This window comes from Plasmodium sp. gorilla clade G2 (genome assembly GCF_900097015.1).
Source record: "Plasmodium sp. gorilla clade G2 genome assembly, chromosome: 13".
In the NCBI taxonomy this organism is placed as follows: domain Eukaryota; phylum Apicomplexa; class Aconoidasida; order Haemosporida; family Plasmodiidae; genus Plasmodium; species Plasmodium adleri (nom. inval.).
The window spans coordinates 316,960-332,500 of record NC_041705.1 but is presented as its reverse complement, the minus strand read 5'-3'; the positions used below and the strand labels follow the sequence as shown (position 1 = coordinate 332,500).

The 15,541-nt window shown below is 18.5% G+C and overlaps 4 protein-coding genes across 4 annotated transcripts in view; 3 read left to right on the top strand and 1 right to left on the bottom strand.

The window, feature by feature from the left end:
- PADL01_1307700 (mRNA-decapping enzyme 2, putative) overlaps positions 1-2,703 on the top strand; it is a gene marked incomplete at both ends in the record, with an annotated part of 3,318 nt that extends 615 nt beyond the window's left edge. The window contains one exon of the mRNA XM_028683605.1: positions 1-2,703. This exon is cut by the window's left edge and continues 615 nt beyond it. Coding sequence (XP_028539766.1) covers positions 1-2,703 — 2,703 coding nt within the window.
- A 1,692-nt stretch (positions 2,704-4,395) lies between these two features.
- On the top strand, positions 4,396-7,161 carry PADL01_1307600 (tyrosine recombinase; the record flags this gene model as incomplete). Its single annotated transcript, XM_028683604.1, has 13 exons — positions 4,396-4,888; positions 4,975-5,065; positions 5,180-5,243; positions 5,339-5,397; positions 5,519-5,579; positions 5,690-5,803; positions 5,893-5,953; positions 6,079-6,229; positions 6,329-6,423; positions 6,544-6,580; positions 6,685-6,744; positions 6,817-6,877; positions 7,063-7,161. 13 exons carry the CDS (start codon positions 4,396-4,398, stop codon positions 7,159-7,161), a joined length of 1,446 nt encoding a protein of 481 aa, XP_028539765.1.
- Positions 7,162-7,548: 387 nt separating this feature from the next.
- PADL01_1307500 (conserved Plasmodium protein, unknown function) lies at positions 7,549-9,075 on the bottom strand (the record flags this gene model as incomplete). Its single annotated transcript, XM_028683602.1, has 1 exon — positions 7,549-9,075. The coding sequence occupies one exon, from the start codon at positions 9,073-9,075 to the stop codon at positions 7,549-7,551; it is 1,527 nt and encodes a 508-aa protein (XP_028539764.1).
- A 575-nt stretch (positions 9,076-9,650) lies between these two features.
- On the top strand, positions 9,651-13,865 carry PADL01_1307400 (conserved Plasmodium protein, unknown function; the record flags this gene model as incomplete). The annotated part of the gene is made up of 1 exon (XM_028683601.1): positions 9,651-13,865. The coding sequence occupies one exon, from the start codon at positions 9,651-9,653 to the stop codon at positions 13,863-13,865; it is 4,215 nt and encodes a 1,404-aa protein (XP_028539763.1).
- Between the last annotated feature and the right edge of the window lie 1,676 nt (positions 13,866-15,541).

Genomic DNA, 15,541 nt, shown 5'->3' with positions numbered 1-15,541 from the left:
TTATTTGTAATTCCAGGTATAAGAGAAGATACAAAATTTCAGCCTAAGACAAGAAAAGAAATTGGTGACATTCGTTGGTTCGATATAGATAAGTTATCAGAATATAAAGATTCCAAAAGAAGGAAGGAATCATTTTTTGACAATAAAAAGGAGCGTATAAATTATATGTTTGTATGTCCATTTATTCCGAATTTGATTAAATGGATTAATGTTTTAAAATTATCAATTAAAGGAAATGCTTCAAAAAAAAATACATACGTTACTGGAAGTAGTATATTATCTTATAAATATCAAATAACTGGTATTGACTCTAATATTATTAAGAAATTACAAAATGCGGATATAGAAGCAAAGGATATGTATAAATCGAATTATTATTTTTTTAAAAGTGATGATGATTATTATTATGATGAAGAAGTTGATTCTTTTTCTAACAGAGATTCTTACACGGATATTATGAATGTGAACAGTATGAATAGTGATATGATGAAAAGGTATAATACATATGATAAGGGATACTTGACTATGAATATGAGTAATGATAGTATCAATAATAATAATATGTATAAAAATGAGGAGGGTGTAAATATGCCTTACGGAAATATTTACAATAATTCAGTTCCTAATGTTTTTAATATGGACAACAAGAAAAAGGATCACTTAATTGATAAGTGTAATGAGGATAATATGAATGATCATATATTGAATGGTATGAATCATCATAATAATATGAAACAGAGTAATAATCATAATAATTATTATCATAATAATAACAGCAGTTGTAATAAAGATGGTAAGAAGGTTATGAATAATATGCTTGTGAAGGGAAGCATGAACAACAACAATAATAATAATAATAATAATAATAGTAATAATAATAGTAATAATAATAATTATTATTATTATCATTATAATAACAAATATTATTATAACAATAAAAATATGTACTACCCCAATTATAATATAAATTACGCGAATAACTATAATATGTATTATAATAGAGGATATCATAGCTACTTTTATAAAAATAGTGATCAAGACTTTTATCAGAAGATGTATAGGAACCCTATGAAAAAAATAGGGGTGGGACATCTATCAGCTTTACGATTAAAAGAGGTGGGTTTAAGAAGTTTTGACGATCAATATATTGAGAAGAGGAAAAACTTTCAGATGAGAGTATATGGAAATAACAAGAATAAATTATTATATAATGCAAAGAATGATATATATGGAAATCATAGAAAGATGATGAAAAATGCTTATCGTTCAGTGGACGACTCTTCTGTATATTATAAGTCATCAAGAAATACGAATCTAGATGCATGTAATGATAAAACTTTTGGTCAAAATCACATGAACGGTTGGAGTGCTGAGGATATGTTTAAGTTGAATGAACAGAAGTTTGGAATACATTCAACATATAATATAGATAATTATACAACTCCTTTAAATTGTAATGATGAGAAAAAGGGTAGTAGATATTTGAAAGAGACTTTAAAAAGTGTAAATGTGAAAAATGGTTCTTCTAATGCTTTGAATGGTCTTATGTCTTCCACATCTGATAAGAGTCCAGTAAATAAAGAAATTCAATATTTTTTAAATAACACCAAAAATATATTATCAAAGAAAAATATAAATAGTTCAAAGGAGAATGTTGATATGGGTGTAACTAAAATTTTAAATAATAATAATAATATAAAAAAAAATGATAATATTAGTGAGATGAAAAAGGTGTCCAAAGGTGTTGATGGTAATCAAAATGTAAAGGTCGGAAAAGAAGAGGGTGATCATATCAAGACTGTAAAGAAGAAAGATATTTTGGATATCAATAAAAACAACAACAATAATAATAACAATAATAATAATAATAATAATAGTAATAATGATAATGTTCATGTGGATAATAGAAACAAAGGATTAATAAAGAAAAAAAAAAGTGTAGGGGAGATGTCAAAAGGGATAGATAGGAATGATTCTTGTTATTCTCTTAAGGGTGACATACGCGATAAGAATAAGAGCAATATAAAGAATAATAAAAATATGAAAAGTATGATGGATACAAATATGTGTGATAATAATAATATAGATAGTAAAAATAAAAATATAAATATAAATAGTGCTAATATTACTGTATCAAATATTTGTGAGGATAAAAATATTGTGAAAAAATTAAGTGTAAGTAGTAAAAAAAATGTTAAGGACACAATTGACTTATTCAATTTTGATGATTCAGATTGTGACGACGATGGGGATGATAAGTGTGCGTCATCTATAAATGAGGAAGACGATATAAATGTAAATACTTTGACTGGAAAAATATTGATGGGTTTAATTAAAGGAAGTAGTAGTTTAAATGATGATGAGGAAGAAAAAACAAGAAAGATGAATAAACCTATAAATGATGATCATAATAAGAAGGATACTTTGAATAATAATTTGGGTCAAAATAAAAATGAAAAGCATATTACAAATGAAGTATATAAGGATAATCATAAAAAAAAAGACAGTAAAAAATTACATATAGAAAAAGGGAATAGCAAAAGGAATGATAAATTTAATAATGATGATAATAAAACTGTTAAGGATAAAATGAAGAGAAAAAATAAAACAACTGGTGATAGTAAAAGGTCGGAGAATTTTAATGAATCGGAAATTATGGAAAAGTTATCAAAGCATTTGAATAGTTATAACCCCTTCGAATGAAAAAAAAAAAAAAAAAAAAAAAAAAAAAAATATATATATATATAATATAATATAAATTTTTATATGTATTATTACAAAATGTACCTTTTTCTTAATAATTTTTTTTTTTTTTTTTTTTTTTTTTTTTTTTTTTTTTTTTCCTTTTTAGTTTAATATATCGTGATAATAATTTGAATGTATAATATTTTGTACGTTTATTTATTTGTTTGTTTATATATTTATTTGTTTATTTATTATATATTTATATATATATAAATAATTATGAATAAGTGAAAAAAAATTGTACATGTATTTGAGGTTTATCAGAATGTTATATGTGTATATTTATATATACTTATAATTATTATGATAATAATTATGAAAGTGACATATTTTTATATAATAAGAAAGTGTTGTATTATGTATGTATGATAATATTAAATATAGAATGTTATTTTATTTTATTTTATATTATTTTATTTTATGTTATTTTTTTGTATGTTAATATAAAAAGAAAATGTTATAATTAAAAATTATTTATATGTTAAAATAATGTGTATTTATTAAAAATTTATTATATGTGATGGATGTGAAAAGAAAAAAAAAAAAGGGAAATGAGAATTTTAATAGACAGATATATAGTCTGTATGGTTATATAAATGTGTATTCTTTTTTTTTTTTTTTTTTTTGTTGTTTATATTGAAAGGATTGTGAGAATTAAAGAATAGATAAAATAATAAATTGTTAATTTGGAAAAAAAAAAAAAATTCAGTATTACTATTAGAGATTGTAATGATTTTATATATTAATTAAATTGTTGTAATTATTATATATGATAGTTAATACGTATATATAATATATATATTGTAATATATTTAATTTTTTGTGTAAATATAAATTGTTTTATTTCTTCATATTTTTTTTTTTTTTTTAATATATGAAATTATTTAAAGATAATTTTTAATGTTTATTTGTATCTTAAATTTTAATTCATATTTTAAGTTTTTTTTTTTTTTTTTTTTTTTTTTTTTTTTGTGTAATAAAAAAGAGACTCCAGCTGGTTTATTATACCATTTTTTTAAAATAAAATTAAAATATATATATATATATAAATATATGTATATGCAAATGCTTGATTTAAAGAAGCAATAAAATAAATCTAAAATATTTTTAATATTTTATGGAGAAGAAAATTTTATTCGTATTAGTAGTTCCACATAAAAAATAATACATTACAAATATATATATAATATGTAAATAAATAAATATATATATAGTATATATGTTTAATTATTTATTTGTATATTTTTTAAAAATAATGTATTTCAGGGTTTCTTATAAAATAAGAGATTTATAATTTATTTTATTCAATATTTATTAATTAAATAAAATATAAGATGTCCCAGCTGTTTATACTTTTTAAAATGAGCAGTTGTTAATTTTAAGAAAAAAAGGGATAATTATTTAAATGTTATATGTATATATATAAATATATATATATATATATATATAAAAGAATTATGTGATAAGAAAAAATGAAGTTTATAATAAAAAGTAAACAAAATGTTATATATATTAATAAATATATATTTATGTATATTATTAGTATGATAGTGTGAATGAAAAATAAAATATAACATAAATATATGGATATACATATATATATATATTTATTTATTTATTTATGAATATTTTTTTAGATGTGAACAAAAGATGAATATATTCTCAAATTATATTTTATGTTGTTTATTTTTGTATCATATATTATCTCAAGTGTATAGTTTTAATATTAATAAGTTATATATACATAGATGCATGAAGTTTATTAATAAAAATAATTTTGTAAGGACTAATAAAAGATATGATGAATATGCTACTAATCTGTTGAAATATAATAAATTTATTTTAAATAATACCTTACAAAATATTGCTACTACTAGAGAAGTAGTACAAATAGATGATGAAGAAGAAACAGAAGATGAATATTATGAAGATGATGAAGAAAGAGAAGATGATGTGTGTGATGATAATGATGATAATATAGTAGAATATGAAGAAGATGAAAATGAAAATAAAAAAAATATAAAAATATCAGGTCCTTTAAAAAAAATTACAATAAAGACAACCAAAGTTAAAAGAAAAAAGAAAAGAAAAAAAGCTTCTGAAGGGATAAAATGTAAAACATGCAAGAAATTATTAAAACCAAGTAAAAATAAAAAAATAAAATAAAATAAAAAGGAATTTTATTATATATATATATATAATTATATATATGTATATATTTATATATAGGAGTAAAGTTCTGTGTATACTGTGGTACTAATGTTAGTGTGGAAAAAATCAAGTTAAAAAAATATATAGAAGAAATATATTTGCCTATAAGGTATAACTACAAAAAAATTAATACATATAATAAAAATATGTATATATTCTTGTTTTTTTTTCAATAATATATATATATATATATATATATATATGTATGTATGTTTATATGTAGAAAAGAAGAAGTAAGTGAAAACACGTTTAGAGTAGAGAAAGGTTTTTGGAAGGATATATTACCAGTAAGAAAATAAAATAAAAATATATATATATATATTTATTTATTATTGTTTCATTTATTGTAATATTTTTTTTTTTTTTTTTTTTTTTTTTTAAGAAATTAGGAAAATACGAGCTGCACGAATTGGGTCCAAATAACTGGGAGAGTTTTTTGAAGTATGATTTAATAAAAAAAAAAAAAAAAAAAAAAAAAAAAAAAAAAAAAAAAATATATATATTATATTATATAGTCAATTAATATATATATATATATATATATATTTATTTATTTATATAGATATTTGAAATCAAAAAATTGCTCTCCAAGAACCATGGCCTTATATCAATCAACATATCAGGTATATAACTAGTTAGACACCCAAATGTTTAATAATTTATAACTCTAACTATATATTTATTTGATTATTTTATTTATTTATTTATTTTTATAAATATTACATCCATACAGCAATCATTGAAATATGCTTTATATCGTGATTATCTAAAGAGTGTACATAATTTTAGAAAAATAAAAAAAAGTACAATTCCGAGAAGAAAAATTACACCCCTATCACCCAAGGAAGTAAACAACAAATAAAAAAAATATATATATGTATTTATTTATATATTTATATATATTTATTTATATATACATATATTTTTTTTTTATAGATTGAATTACTCTTAAAAAATAGCGGTGATATGCATAGAGCAATATTTGCCTTAAGTATTGGTTAGGAAAAAAAAAAAAAAAAATTAAACACATTTTAAATAACTACATATTATTTAATTGTATATATTTTGATGCGTCAAATATATATATATATATATATATATATATTTTTTTTATTTAAAAAGGTATTGGACTAAGACCCTCGGAAGTTCTACGTATTCATTGGGAAGACATTAATTTTGAAAGGAAAGAAATTTTTATTAAAGGACAGAAAACCAAATATAGTAACACATCTGTACCTATGACAAACTTTGCATTCAATGAATTGTTAAAATGGTATCAAAAAATAAGTGATCATATATATATGAATATATGTATATATATATATATATATATATATGTATATATATATTGTGTGTATGTATTTCATTTTAGGTGGGAGATAGAAAAAAAACCCATGAAAGGATTGTGCTTTTACTCTGAAACGATTAAAAATAAATTCAATTACACTCAAACAAAAACACCTTTAAGTAAAATATTTTGAAATATAAAAAATATATAAAGTTGAAAAAAAAAATTAAAATATTATAAAAGGAGATATATGTATAAATATATACATATATATATTTTTATGTATATTTTTTTTATAGAAACATTTAAGACGGCACTAAAAGGAGCAGCCAAAAGGTATAAAAACAAAAAAAATAAAAAAAAAATAAAAAAAAAATAAAAAATAAAAATATATGTACACATTTATCCTAATTTCTGTAATTTATTATTTTATATTATAGGGCCGGATTAGAAATTAGTGAAGACGGAAAGAGTAGGAGAATTTTTCCTTATCTTTTAAGGTACTGGCAATTATTTTATACTACATAAATATATATACATATATATATATATATATATATTTTCTTTTTTAGACATTCGTTTGCAACTATTGCTGCAACTTCTAATCCACCTGTTCCTTTACCAGTTGCTCAGGTATATATGTTTTTTTTTTTTTTTTTTTTTTTTTTTTTAAATATATATTCTTACATTTGAGATTATATATTATCAATAGTTTTAATGTGCATATATATATATATATATATATATATATATATATATATATATATATAATTTCATTATTCTTTTTATTAACATTTTTTTTTTTTTTTTTTTTTCAGGCCATAATGAGACATTCCTCATCAAAGATGCTACTAGATACGTATACAAAAGCGGGAAATAATATTATTCGTGATGGTCTTGATAACTTCAAAATATAATATATATATATATATATATATATATATATTTTAATATTCCTCTTAGTTCTTTGTATGAATATATTAATTATTTATTTTTTTCGTATTTTTTTTTTTAAGTTACAAATATGACAATAATTATACATATATATATTTTTTACATGTAAATTAAATAAATACCTATATTTTGTTGTTAGTTTATTTTATTTATTTTGGTGTTTCTAATATGTTTTTATTTTTTTTATAAAAAATACTTCTTTGTAAATATTTTAAATATATTTATTTTATAATTGTGTGCTTGTCATGCTAGTATATATTAGGTTATTTGATCTTTTGGTTTTTTTTTTTTTTTTAATGAGTAGTATTCTTATTCATTGTCTTGTTGTCGAATGGAACATGATATATGTTTTAGTTTTTTGTAATGCTGTTGTCTTTATTGTTTATTTCATCATTGATAATGTCCTTATCTTTCTCTTTCATTTGCTCTTTTATAATATTGTTGTCTTCCTTTTTGATTTCCTCTTTCATAATGTCCTTGTCTTTCTCTTTTACTTCCTCTTTGATAATTTCCTCATCTTTCTCTTTTATTTGCTCTTTTATAATGTTGTTGTCTTCATTGTTTATTTCCTCTTTGATAATTTCCTTATCTTTCTCTTTTAATTCCTCTTTCATAATTTCCTCATCTTTCTCTTTTATTTCCTCCTTCATAATTTCCTCATCTTTCTCTTTTACTTCCTCTTTTATAATTTCCTCATCTTTCTCTTTTATTTCCTCTTTTATAATTTCCTCATATTTCTCTTTTATTTCCTCTCTTGTAATATCATCGTTCCTAATATTTTTGTCATCATCTTCTCTTTTATCAATTTTATTATCCTGGTTTATATAATTTTTTTGTTCATCCATTTTATATTTATCATTTTTCATATGATTATTTTTTGGATTTATTAAAGTGTTTAATTTTTTATGATTATTTTTGTTTTGATAAGATTGTTTGTAATTTATATTTTTATAATTATGATGTGTGTGATGATTATTATTTTTCTTGTGATCATGTTCTTTTGATAGATTAAAAAAAGAGTTATTTAAAACATTAGTAGCCATATTAAATATGGAATTTAATTTATCTGTTTCCATAATTAAATTGTATATATTACTTTTTGTTGTAGTATCTTTTAAAGTATTTAAGATATTATTTTTAACATTACTGTTTGTATTTTTTTGTTGAATAGTATGGGTAGATGTATTATTTTGTTCTATAATTTCTTTATCATTTATATATGAATTTTTATAAATATTATTACTATTATTTTTTTTTTGGGGGGGGAAATTATAATGATTATATTGTGTAGTATCTTTATTTATATGTTTATAATTCTTTTTATGATTATCATTTTCATGATTCTTATAAATATTCTCTTTTACGTTAACATTTGTTTTATCGATATTATCTATATTATTTATAATAGTATGTTCAGTTGTTATAATATTATTTTTTTTATTTGACATTAAACAAATATTTTCATTTATATGTTCATCTGGCATAATATTATGTGTATATATATTTGAATTATTTTCCTTCATATTATGATCTGAACAATTATTATTATTATTTTTATTATTATTATTATTATTATTATTATTATTATTATTATTACATTCGTCATTTATTATATCCCCATTACAATTTCTATTATCATCATTTTTATTTCTGTTTGTCTTGTTTAAATAATTTGTTGATTCATTTTTAACATCATTTACAATATTTTCAATATTTTTTTGTAAATATTCATTTTCTTCATCTAATAATTTATTTTTGCTTTTTAATACTTCCATACTATCTGATAAATTGATAACACAATATTGTAACTCTATTATTTTTCGAATTAAATCTTTGTTGGATATCCTTTCCAACTTTTCTTCGTTTAATTCATACATTATTATATCATTGTATGTTTATAATAAAAATGTAAGATTTTTCTTTTTTCTCAAAAAAAAAAAAAAAAAAAAAATATATATATAAAAAAAATAAGATAAACAAAAAAGTACAATACACTCCAAAATATAAATATTAAAATGTTATATAAATATATGTATGTATTTTATTATTATTTATTTTTTTTTTTTTTTGTCATAGCTAAGTTTATATATATATAATTATTTTTTTTTTTGATGAGCACACATGTTTTTTCTTCAAGTGTGGAACGCTGCAACATAAATATATATATATATATATATATATTTTTATTTATTTATTTATCTATCCTTTTTCTTAATTTTCGCTGCTACAATTTGTAAAAAATATATAAACTCTGAACTATTACTTTTTTAATTTTTCATTCTCTTCAGAAATAATGTATTAAATAAAAAATATTATATATATATATATAACATATATGTATGTATTTATAAATTTGTGGTGATATATATTTTAACTTGTAAATCATGATAAATACATAATAGAGTAATATATATATACATATATATTGTGTATACATTTTCATTTTATTATAATGTATAAAAGAATATTTGATAGGAATGAGTTTTGTTTGTTTGTTTATATTAAGAAACGATCATTACATATAGATGGTGCTCAAGATATTTTTCATCAAAAAAGTAATATTAAGAATGAGAAGAATAAATTTAAGAACATCTATGTATCTTTTTCTTTAAACAAATATATAAACATCAATAGTTTGGATTCAAATAAATTTATTAGAACACCAATACATTATCAGAAATATAAAGAATTAGTTGATAGCATAAAATGTGCAAGTAATATTAGATTACAGAATATTCATTTAATACGAAAAATAATAAATTCTTTAGAAGTATATATTATAAATTATTTAAATAATTTAAATGATTATAATAATGATATGAATTATAATATTCAACAACAATATAATCTTTTATATGATGAAGAAGAACAAGAAATTACTCCTAATAGCATTATAACCATATTAATTAGTTTATATAAATTAAGATATAGAAATATAAATTTTCTAAAATTATTACAAAAATATATATATATGAATAAAGAATATTTTAAAATATCACAAATACATTTAATTTTATATATATATTCTTATTTTAACACTATAAATAATATATTTATTAATTCTATACTTTCTATTATATTAAAAAATAAAGAATATCTAACAAATGATAATATTCTAAATATATTCACTTCATTATTCTATATAAACTGTAAGAACCAAAAAACCATCGATATATTAATTGATTATATAATAAACAATGAATTAAATTTCGATATTAATATAATTATATATATATTAAATAATTTGAAAAAATTAAATTATGAAAAAATTAATTTAATCCAATATTTCTACCCACAAATTGTTAACAAACTATATATGTTAAATGATGAAAAAAATGTAGATTATATTGATCCCTTTTTTTTAAAAAAAAATATTTCAAATGTTATGCAAGACAATAATACATATGACAAGAATGTGGATGTATTGAAGCAAAACATTTATAAACACGATAGTGTTAAACAAAGAAATGATGATATAAATATAAAAGTGGAGACATATATGAATCATTATAGATATGATAATAAAAATGAAGATATGAATAATTATTCTTATGATGATCATAATTGTAAGAACAATAATTATATTTGTGATCACAATAGTGTAGATGTTAATATAAAAGAAAAGAAACACACAAATAATAATAATAATAATATATGTAGTAGTAGTAATTACAAAATTAATCAGTTGAATGATATTAATCTAGATTCCTTTTATGGATCACTACATAACGAATTTATTGTTGAGAATCAATGCACACATAAATATATATATGAATATTATAATAAAAATGATATTCATGATAAAAAAAAAAGGAAAATTATTTTATTAATGGATGTTATTATATATTATAAATATTTTAAAGAAGAATTATTAAAAGTTTTATATGAATATATTTTAAAAAATTTAAAAACATATGATACTCAAGATATATATTTTATTATTTCTAATATTTTTCATTTCCATTTATATAATTACCCATATATTAATTTATTAAATAATAAATTATTATTAGCTTTATGTTATAATTATATACCTATACATAAAAATTGTCATTGTATACTCTTCTTATCTTTAAAATTGTTGATGCAAAAATATAATTATTACAATATATTTATTGATAATATATTATTTCATAAAATTAAAACAGAAATTTTAAACTTACAAGAAAGACAATTTTTAAATTTATTGACTCAATATAAAAATTCTCATATTATCAAATACTTGTGCGATCTTTCTTTGATATATTGTAATTTACTCGTCATAAAAGAAGAAGAAAATAATGATAATTTTTATGTAGATTTTATAGATACAGTGAAAAATAATCATCAATGTAATATTTTTGATAACAACATATATAATGATTCTATAAAAAAAGAAAAAAACCATCATATAGATAAAACAAGTTGTCAAATAAAAAATAATATACAACAGAAGAATAAACAAAAAGGTATTCACCATATTTACAACCATATATATACTGTAAATTTTAATGAACAAAATAAATTACTATTATTTCAACCTGATATTTTATTAGATTTATTTTTCTTTTATATTGAATTGAAATATTATAAAGGTATTTTTCTATTTCTAAAAAGTATATTTCTAGGTATTACAAATTTTAAAGAATTCGATATATTTTTATTCTACAAGATTAATAATTATCTTAAAAATATAAAAAAAACAAGCTACGAATTAGATAATTATGAACATGTTCATATTTATAAAAAATTCAATGCCCTACAAATCTTACAAATATATGAATACTTCAAAAATTGTTTTACTACATATGACGACTTTATTAACATAAAAAAGATCATACAAAATGAGGAGGAGGATGATAAATATAACATGTATCATTTTTATTTTACAAATGAAATTTGTAATATTTTTAAGAATAAGCATACAGATATATCAAATACGAATTCTCATTTGAATGTATTATTAGAAAATAATTCGAATAGTAAAAGACAAAACAATCAGAACATACAAATAGTTAATGATACATATAATAATGAGGTGACGAATAAATATATCCATACCAATTCAAAAATAAATTATATAAGTCCAAATAAATCTTATCAGAAGTATATTGTGAAGAAAGAAAAACATGAATATGATGAACAAATAAATTACGATTACAATAAAAAAGAAGAAATGAATATACCAAATAGTTTGTATAATAATATATCCATAAAATATGAAAAAACGAAACTTTTTGATATAAATAATTATATTTATAATATAATTAATAATATTTTTATATACGCTCCAGTGGATTTATTTGCTTTACATATACATTATTATAATTCATCGAATATAAAATTTTTACTTAAAAATATCATTTTTAAATTAGCTTATTTAAATGTCAATTATTTAGCTTTAGTCATATCTAAAATATACAAGTTGATGTGCAAAGAAAAAGAAAATGAATATGTTGTTTTTTTAGATTTCTTTTTCGATTATTTATTAGGACAAGAAAGAAATAATGATAAGTATATGTATAGACTAAAAAATATGGAACATGAAAAAATTAACAATTTCTTCAATATTAATACAAACGAAAAAAGGACACTTATTGATATTATATACAATAATAGAGTTCATAAAAATATTCATGATGAGAAAAAAATAAAGAAACGTATTGCATATATATTATATAAAAACAATAATATTTTCAATTCTGTGAATAATGATATAATTATTAATGAAGAATTTTTAAACACATTCTTCAATTATGTTGTGAATAAGAAAAAATACAATTTTATGTGTTCATTTTATTATATGACGAACGAAAGCTTATATCTTATTTTGAATTCATTACAAATAAAGAAGAAAAATGAAAAATATATTGAATGTATAGAATTAATTACAAATATTATGATATTTAGATATATACAGTATACATATAATAAAGAAGAAGGTCGAAATTATTCAAACCAAAAGGAAGAATATTATAATGTTGGGAAAAATTTAAATTCTTCTAATGATAATTTATATGTTATAAAAGATATAAAAAATTTACAACTTAATTTGAATTTGTCCTATGATGATGAGCTAGCCAAAGAAAAAAGGAAACTTCAGGAAAAAAAAAAAAAAAAAAATTATGAACATGTTCAGGTAAATAATATAAATGTGTGCAAAATTGATGAAGAAGAAAAACAAAAGTACATATTAGAAGATAATAATAATAATATGAAAAATATAAATAATGAAAGAGAGAATTTATATAATACTAATCCAAATATAGAAAATAAGAACAATTGTATTAATATAAGTTGTGATGATAAAGAAGAAATTGATAAGAATACATTTGAGGATAATAATATTATGAAGAGGTTTATTGAAATATATTACAGAATAATTAAAGTTCGATATTTTCATGAATTACCTATAAATAAACATATATTTCGTGAATTATCTATAAATAATGAATATTTAGATAATCATAAATTTTTAAGTTTGCTATTTTTTATATATAAATACAAATTTGATGAAACAAAATATATTTTTATGTTACAGAAAAGATGTTTCTTATATAAAGAATTATATTATACCCATAGTAATTATAGAATAATATCATTTCTTTGTAAAAAATTAAATATCCATATTGATGATAATATTCGAACAACTCCAACAAAACAAACATCATACGATTATGAAAGGTGAATAAAAATGTCATGAATATGTGTGTACATATATCATTTGTTATAATATGCATATTATAAATAAATAAACAAATAAATATATATATGTAATAATATATATATGTATATACTGTTATATGTATATATAAATACCGTTATATATATATATATATAATATGCCCTTTTTTATTTTTTATTTTTTTTTTTTTTTTTTTTTTTTTTTTTTTTTTTTGCGTATATGTATACAATTATATGTATACAATTACATGTTTACACAATATGTTTCAAAAATAAAAAATGAAGGTAAGAGGTCAAAAAAGTTCACTCTTTTTTTTTTTTTTTTTTTTTTTTTTTGGTTTTTAAATTTTAATTATGGGACACATATATTTATATATATGTAATACTATATTTTATGTGTTTTAAATTTTAAATTTATTTCTTTTAATTAATAATTATATCCTACTACCTTCTTTTTTTTTTTTTTTTTTTTTTTTTTTGTTGGTATAAAAAATTTGTGAATTATATATCATATATTATTATTTTATTTTTGTTTTTATTTTTTTCCATACATTATTATTTATTACTATATTTATGAGAACGCCTTCTCAATCTTATAAAACAAGTATATTATTTTTTTTAAATATATTATATATATATATTTGAAACAGTACCTTAGAAGGAACTGTACATATTTTTTATGTTTTTATTATATTTTAAAACATATTCTTATTATTATTAAGTGCATGCTCTTGTTCTTTTCTTTTCTTTTTTTTTTTCCTTCATTCTTTCACTTTTTATTTATCAATTTTATTTTTTAATATTATTAAAAAAAGTCTAAATTATTTGTTATTGGTACAACAGCAAAAAAAAAAAATAAAATAAAATAAAATAGCATAATATAAGAAAGAATAAAAAGATAAGAAAAAAAAAAAAAAAAAAAAAAAAGATATAGAAAAAAATTAAAGAAATGAGAAAAATAAAAAATATGAGAAATATAAGAAAATGAGAAAATATATGAAATTAAACGTAAGAATAAAATGATTTAATTATTACATTTATAAACTTATAAATTTAATATTTTGATAAAAAAATTTATTTTTATATATGTTTGAATAGTGTTAGGTTATTCTCTATTATTATACATACATACAAATATATATTTATATATATATATATATATATATATTTAAATAGGTACTTATTTTTTTGTATATGTAAAATTATAATGCCTTTATTGTAAGATTACACACATGTGTTATAATTTAATTTTTTTTTATTATCACCATATAAAACGTATAAGACTTTTTTTTAATATTCTTATATCTAAAAGAGTGATATATATATATATATATATATATATATATATATATATATATATATATATATATGTATATATGTGTGTGTTTAAATTTTTTTTTTTTTTATTACTTATTAATTTTACTATATATGAAATATATTTTTTTTATTTTTTTCGTATGAATAATATATGTATTGAAAAATAATTAATGTAGATAATCAATAATATATATTTATCCTTCTGTTCTATATAATATAAATATTTGGCAAGCAATAATAATTATAATATATATATATTATATATATATATAGTTACATATATTTAATTTTTATATATTAGTATGAGCCATTTAAATATTTCAAAAAAAATATATAATTAAGTGTTACTATATATTGTAAGAA